Source organism: Nicotiana tabacum, chromosome 22 (genome assembly GCF_000715075.1).
Source record: "Nicotiana tabacum cultivar K326 chromosome 22, ASM71507v2, whole genome shotgun sequence".
NCBI lineage: Eukaryota > Viridiplantae > Streptophyta > Magnoliopsida > Solanales > Solanaceae > Nicotiana > Nicotiana tabacum.
The window spans coordinates 37,507,659-37,515,539 of NC_134101.1; the positions used below are offsets into that span (position 1 = coordinate 37,507,659).

A 7,881-nucleotide genomic window follows, 5' to 3' on the forward strand; every position below is an offset into this window, starting at 1 on the left:
ACTCAAAAGTTGCTGACTCCAAGTTTTCTTCTGACGTTGAAAGTATCCTGAACGCTACTATGGGGAGTCTTGGGCCAATCACCTGAAGCAAGGCGAACGTCTTGGGACAAAAAGCACTCTAAGTGTCATCTGCATCAATGCTTGCTTTGAGATCTTCATCATCCGAAGAAGAAAGGTCCTCTACTAGGAAATCGGAGAGAGGAGATAATGTTGCAGAAGTTGTGGAGAAAGCTCCTGCTCAACTTATTTTATATAATACCAAGAGTCAACTTACCCAACCTGATGATGAAGTTTTAAATGTTGGCTCAACGCTAATCTTACCATATGACATGTTCCAAACTGAGTTCAATCCGTGGGAAGGTCTCGGTTATTATTCATCATCTGCAATAATCATGGAGGAAATAATGACTAACACTTCGACAATGGAGGAGCAACTCGCAAACCTGACAAAGGCGATTGATGGCTTAACAAAGTATGCTCAAGATCAAGATGTCTGTATCGCAAAATTGACAGGCATAGTTGAAAGCATGATGGATGGAGAATCAAGTCATGCACCTGGAAAGCTCCCTGAAGTCCATGAGAAGGCTGATCCCCCAACAAAACAAGTGTCATCTGCCAAAGAAATTCATGTCTTCTCCGAAGGATCAATTCCTATCGAACAATTGAAGGAATTCATTGTGGGAACTATCAAAGATAAGTATGAGGTCGCTTCAAAGTCTTCCCTCACGTACGCAAATTCGTATACCGCTAGAATCTATAGCTTGAGGATGCCTGCCAGCTATCAACCTCCCAAATTTCAGCAGTTCGACGGCAAGGGAAATCCAAAGCAACATGTTGCGCACTTTGTTGAGACATGAAACAATGCAGGGACTTATGGAGATTACCTTGTCAAGCAGTTCGTCCGCTCACTAAAGGGGAATGCTTTTGATTGGTACACCGACCTCGAGGCTGGATCCATTGATAGTTGGGACCAATTGGAGCAAGAGTTTCTCAATCGCTTTTATAGCACGAGGCGTACTGTAAGCATGGTGGAACTTACAAACACTCGCCAACAAAAAGATGAACCAGTTATTGACTTTATCAACCGATGGAGGAATGCAAGCCTTAACTGCAAAGATAGACTAAGTGAAGCTTCTGGCATAGAGATGTGCATCCAAGGAATGCATTGGGGACTTCGTTACATCTTTCAAGGAATTAAGCCCAAGACATTTGAAGAACTTGCCACATGTGCTCATGATATGGAGTTGAGCATGGCTTCTGCGGGAAATGAAATGTTTCCCATCTACGAACCTCGCAAGGGAAGAGATAAGAAAGAAGTCAAGAAATGGAGCAAGTTCGTACCCAAGAATGAAAGCAAAGAATCCATGAATGTCAATGCCTCTCCTTTGAAGTTTACTACCAAGGTGAGCAAGAAATAGAGTATGAAAACAACTTTCTCTCAAGACAATGCAATTCGAAAGTTGACTTTCAAAGAGATGCAAGAAAAGGAGTACCCATTTCTAGACTCCGATGTGCCTGCAATATTTGAAGAACTCCTCGAGCTAAAGCTTATTGAGCTGCCAGAGATAAAGCGGATAGATGAAGCTGGAAAAAGCAATGACCTGAATTACTGTAAATGCCATCAGCTTGTAGGTCACCCTCTTAAGAAGTACTTTGTCTTCAAGGACAAAGTTATGGATTTGGCTCGTCAAAAGAAGATCGAGCTTGAAAACAAAAAGGCGAGCACAAACCATGTGTCCATTGCCTTTGGTTCATTCGATCCGATTGAGATATGCACCTGTGAAGGGAATAAAGATGAAGAATTGTCGGAGGATGACAAAGTCCGAGTTGATCAACCTGATGAAGAAAGTTGGAACCTGGTGACTCGTCGAAGACGCCATAAATTGAGTCCGCAAAAAGGATCAACGAAGCAACCTATGAGGAATAAGATGGTGAGAAGACCAAAGAAGCAACTAATGGTTAAGAACCCAAAGAAGGTGGAGATAGAGACACACCATCACCAAAAGCCACGCCACCCGGTGACTTTGGGAGAATTCTTGCCAAGTTGATTTTGCATGAGGATTTCTGACGATGATGACAAGGCCTTGTGTTGTAATGCTGATAAAGAAAAAGAGGAAAAGAACGATGTCACACCAACACCGTCTCCATCACTGTCTAATAGTCTTGTTGAGTCCTCCTTCCAAGAAGCAGATGTTTGTAATGCAAAAATCACCTTCACTGAAGACGATCTCCTACTTGGTAAGACACTACACAATCGCCCTTTATTTATGGTGGGTTATGTGCTCGAGTGGAGGATAAACAGAATCTTGATAGATGACGGATCTGCAGTTAACATTCTTTCCATTCGCATAATGAAAGAACTCGACATCTCAACTGAAGAACTTTCTGAAAGCTGATTGATGATTCAAGGATTCAATCAAGGGGCAAAGGGCCATAGGAGCTATCAAACTGGAAATCACCATGGGAGATATGCAATAAAATGCATGGATGCATGTGATTGATGCAAAGACTTCATGCAATTTGTTGTTTGGCAGGCCGTGGATACACGAGAACAAAGTTGTCCCATCAACTTTCTACTAATGTTTGAAATATAATAAAGATGGAGTCAAAAAGAAGATAGTTGATGACGACAAACCGTTCGTTGAAGCCGAGGCATACTTCGCCGATGCAAAGTTCTACTTGAAGAACCACATCGTGAAGGGAGTAAAAGTTGATGATATCACGAAGGCCAAAGGTGATAATATTGCGTCCAAAAGGGCTGAAGTAGCTTCTGGTGAAGATAAAGTTACAATAGAAGCATACCAAGTTTCGAAAGCTCACAAACAGAATGCTGCAACTGCAGGTAAGAAAATAGCTCCTTTATTTCGCTACGTCCCAAAAGTGAAGAAAGATGAAGGAGAATCATCAAGCATCCAAAACGATGCACTAAGAGAATTAACCCTTCCTATCAAGCATATTGATACCATAAATTTATCTTCAAAGCCACTGGAAAAGTTTGTGGCCCCTAACATACCTCTAAATAAGGCACTCCCCACGAAACATACAAATGAAGGTTTTGATCTGAATGCTTATAGGTTGTTCGCAAAGGCTGGATATGATTCCAACGAACCATCTAATCTAGGGAAGCTCTCACCTGAAGCTACTAGGAAAACAAACACGATGAAGAATAAGGAGCATGTGGCGAAGCAATCACGTGAGGGTCTAGGTTACAAACAACCCCCCAACAGTTTGCATCTCCATTAGAAGAGCAAGTAGTAACTATATCACGATGGAAGATGAACCCGTTGATCCTAATAAAAGGTCTTCTGTCTTTGATCGACTTGGAGAACCAACTACAAGAACTTCTGTATTCGAGAGGTTGGGGCTATTGAAAAGGAAGAAGAACAAGTCCCAAAGAAATTATGAAAAAATAAGAAGACCTTTGCCATCTAGAGTCCAAAGTATCTCCAAAGAGTGTCAAAGCCTGATCCCTTCCAGAATGAGGCAACAATCAGAACTTTTGATTTCATGCGGAGAGGTACTCAAAGTGAAGACTCGCACATTGGTCCACAGTAGAGAGCGTGACGAAGATGAAGAAAGTGTAGGATCTTCATATCACATTACTACGAATGAGGAGCAATACACTTCATTTCTAAGGAAGTTTGACAAAAATTTGGGAGATGCCTCTTGGTATGGCCATATATCGTTTAATGACGGTGATCCCCAAGAAGACGAAAATGTCGAGGATGCTCCTCCGAAACTAGAAGAAGGAATTCAAATGACAGTTGACGCATCGAAGGAAGTCAACCTTGGCACTGCAGAAGACTCTAGGCCCACCTATATAAGTGCCCTACTAACCACAGATGAAGAAAGAACTTGTGTGGAGCTACTCAAAGAATATAGAGATGTCTTTGCTTGGAGATACAAAGAGATGCCTGGTTTACATCCTAAAGTAGCAGTTTATCATCTCGCGGTCAAGAAAGGAGCTCGTCCTGTTAATCAAGCCCAAAGACTCTTCAGGCCAAAATTGATTTCATCAATCGAAGCTGAGGTCAATAAACTCATCGAAGTTGGTTTCATTCGGGAGGTTAAATATCCTATATGGATTTCAAGCATTATTCCTGTGAAGAAGAAGAATGGCCAAATTCGAGTTTGAGTCGATTTTAGAGACCTCAATAATGCACGCCCTAAGGATGAATTTCTGCTCCCCATCCCAGAGCTTATGATTGATGCTACCCCCGGATATGAGGCGATGTATTTCATGGATGGATCATCTGGCTACAATCAAATATGTATGGCACCGAAAGATGAAGAGCTTACTTCATTTTGCACTCCTAAAGGCATTTATTGCTACAAAGTAATGTCTTTTGGCTTGAAGAATGTCGGCGCCACATATCAAAGGGCAATGCATAATATCTTTGACGACATCCTCCACAAGAATGTGGAATGCTATGTGGATGATTTAGTGGTGAAATCAAGAAAGGGAGGACACCACTTGCAAGACTTAGGAATGGTATTCGAACGACTCCGTAGATATCAACTTAGAATGAACCCATTGAAATGTGCCTTTGGAGTTACTTCTGGAAAGTTCCTTGGCTTCATTGTTCGACATCGAGGGATTGAGATAGATCAAGCCAAAGTCGATGCAATCTTGAAGATGCCCGAGCCCAGAAATATACATGAACTGAAAAGTCTACAAGTAAAATTGGCGTACCTTAGAAGATTCATCTCAAATCTAGAAAGGAAGTGACAGCCTTTTAGCCGTCTCATGAAGAAGGGTGTACCTTTTGAATGGGACCAAGCTTGTAGCAATGCATTTCAAAGCATCAAATCCTACTTGATGAAATCTTCGGTTCTTACAGACCCTATACCAGGAAAGCCATTAATTCTATATATTACAGCCCAAGAAAGGTCAGTTGGAGCCCTTTTGGCCCAAGAAAATGGTGAAAGCAAAGAAAATTCTCTCTACTACTTGAGTAGGATGATGACCCCAAATGCGCTAAAGTATTCTCCGATCGAAAAGTTGTGTCTGGCATTGGTTTTCGCAATTCAAAAGTTGAAGCACTACTTTCAAGCTCATGCCATCCGTCTCATTTCAAGGGCGAACCCGATCAAGTTTGTTATGTCAAAACCCGTCCTCAATGATCGATTAGAAAGGTGGTACCTCCAATTTAAACAATTCGAGATTGTCTTTGGCAAATTTCTTGGCAAATCATCCAATACCTGATGATTGGGAGTTGACTGATGAACTACCTGATGAGGATGCAATGGTCATCGAAGTGCAACCACCATGGAAAATATATTTTGATGGTGCCGCACATCGTGAAGGAGCTGGTGCAGGTGTTGTGTTTGTCACTTCTCAAGGAGAAGTCTTGTCATATTCCTTCACCTTAACACAACATTGCACCAACAACATTGCAGAATATCAAGCACTCATACTTGGGCTTGAGATGGCCGTTGATATGAGAAAACTCCAATTACATATTTTTGGAGACTCTGAGTTAGTGATCAATCAATTGCTAGGTAGCTACGAGATCAAAAAGCCAGAATTACGTCCTTATCATGATTATGCACAGAAATTGATTAGATGGCTTGGCAATGTAACTCTTCAGCATGTGCCAAGGAAGGAAAATAAGAAAATTGACGCCTTAGCTTATCTAGCTTCGACATTGACTCTGTCCGGCCAAACACAAATCACTATCTGCCAAAAATGGATAGTACCACCAGATGAGAACGAGAATGAAGAAAGCAAGCTCGAGCGTTTGGTAGCCATCGTTGAAGATGAGAAGGTTGATTGGAGACAAACCATGATCGACTACTTATGTTATGGGATACTCCCAGAAGATCCAAGGAGAAAGACCTAAATTCATCGGCGTGCCCCTCGCTTCCTTTACTACAAGGACACTTTGTATCGAAGATCATTTGAGGGAGTTCTCTTGCGTTGTTTAGGGGAAGATGAAGCAACTCAAGCTATGCAAGAGGCATACTCTGGAGTTTGTGGATCACATCAATCTGGGCCGAAGCTCCACTTTCACATTAAGAGGATGGGTTACTACTAGCCGACAATGGTGAAAGATTGCTTAGATTATGCTCGAAGAAGGCTTTCCAGTTTCACGCAAATTTTATACACCAACCACCTGAAATGTACACCCTATTGTTGCATCTTGGCTATTTGACGCTTGGGGATTAGATGTTGTTGGACCACTTCCAAAATCTTCTGGAGGACATCTAGACATCTTGGCTGCAAATGATTACTTCTCAAAATGGGCTGAGGTGGTCGCTCTCAAGGAAGTGAAGAAAGAGAATGTCGAAAACTTCATTCGAGTGAACATCATATATCGTTTCGGTATTCCTAGTTATATAATAACAGATAATGGCAAATTGTTCGATAATAAATTGATGACCAAGATCTATGAACTTTTTGACTTCAAGCAACATAATTCGTCAATATATTATGCTGCTACAAATGGACTAGCCTAAGCATTTAACAAGACACTTTGCAACTTGTTAAAGAAGGTTGTCTCCAAGTCTAAAAGAGATTGGCATGGCAGAATGGAAGAAGCTTTGTGGGCATATCGTACGACTCATCGCACGCCGACATAAGCAACTCCTTATTCTCTTGTTTATGGAGTCGAAGCAGTTCTTCCTCTTGAGCGTCAAATACCATCCTTACGACTCGCTGTCCAAGAAGGTCTTATTGAAGAAGAAAACGCTTGTCTGCACCTTAAAGAACTAGAGTCCCTTGATGAAAAAAAGCTAGAAGCTCAACAAAGTCTTGAATGTTATCAAGCTCGTCTTTCTCGTGCTTTCAACAAAAAGATTCTCTTGAGGTCCTTCCAAGTTGGCGATCAAGTTCTTGCAGTAAGAAGACCTATTATCACCTCTCGCAAATCCGGGGGCAAATTCACTTCAAAATGGGATGGTCCATATGTTGTGCAAGAAGCCTATTCAAGTGGAGCTTACAAGTTAGTTGATGCAGATGGCATGAGAAATGGCCCTATCAATGGGAAATTTCTGAAAAGGTATTATCCTTAAAGAGGACACGCTCCTGGCCCGTATGAGCCTAAACTGCGAACAGCACCCACAAAAAAAAAGTCTGCTAGGTTGAAAACCCAAAAAGAGGCGGCCTAGGCAAAAGTTAAGACATAAAAAAAATTTAAAAAAATCGCTAGGTTGAAAACCTTGAAAGAGGCGGCCTAGGCTAAAAAGAAAAGGACCGCTAGGTTGAAAATCTCGAAAGAGGCGGCCTAGGCAAAAGTTAGGACATTAAAAAAAAGTCACTTATTTTGAACTACGTTATGACTTGATCCTCTTCACCGAGGTACGTAGGCAGCTTAGAATTTCATTCTAAGTTTAGTCACATGAGTAAAAAAAATTACTTATTTTGAACTACGTAATGACTCGATCCTCTTCACTGAGGTACGTAAGCAGCTTAGAGTTTCATTCTAAGTTCAATCGCATAAGCTTAAAAAAATGTATTTCAACGTGACATGATCATCAAAATTCGAGTTGAGGCATCACGTTGATTGCTTAAATAGGCGCATATTACAGAAACAAAGAAGGCAATTTGTGTCAAGCCAAAATGGACATTTCATTGCTTCAATGCTACAAGGATCTGATGCATCATTATCAAGAGACTAAAAGGATGAAAATATTTGTACTTTGTCCTATACGAAGAATATAAGTCATAAAAGCAATTGACGCGAAAGATTGTCGCTATCTTGTCTTGAATGCCTTTCCAAGTTCGCTTCATTTCTTCAAAACATGATGCTACCATAAAGCTTTGCGTAGTTGAATCCAATGTGAGTTGTTCCCCCATCATGTGGCCTAACTGTGAAATTTTAAATTTGGGTTCTGAAGGATCAAGCAATACATGATCTGGAACTTTTATTAATCCATAAG

At 41.1% G+C, this 7,881-nt stretch overlaps 1 protein-coding gene across 1 annotated transcript; it reads left to right on the top strand.

The window, feature by feature from the left end:
- Positions 1-6,044: 6,044 nt before the first annotated feature.
- On the top strand, positions 6,045-7,014 carry LOC142175802 (uncharacterized). Its single transcript, XM_075242801.1, has 3 exons — positions 6,045-6,087; positions 6,170-6,325; positions 6,620-7,014. Exons 1-3 carry the CDS (start codon positions 6,045-6,047, stop codon positions 7,012-7,014), a joined length of 594 nt encoding a protein of 197 aa, XP_075098902.1.
- The last annotated feature ends 867 nt before the right edge of the window (positions 7,015-7,881 follow it).

Bases quoted from the DNA above. Each gene is read 5' to 3' on its own strand.
- LOC142175802 (XM_075242801.1), top strand. From the start codon at position 6,045: ATGGTGAAAGATTGCTTAGATTATGCTCGAAGAAGGCTTTCCA. The intron at 6,088-6,169 runs GTTTCACGCAAA...CTTGGGGATTAG, and splicing joins TGCTCGAAGAAGGCTTTCCA to ATGTTGTTGGACCACTTCCA. The intron at 6,326-6,619 runs GTATTCCTAGTT...GAGTCGAAGCAG, and splicing joins GAACATCATATATCGTTTCG to TTCTTCCTCTTGAGCGTCAA.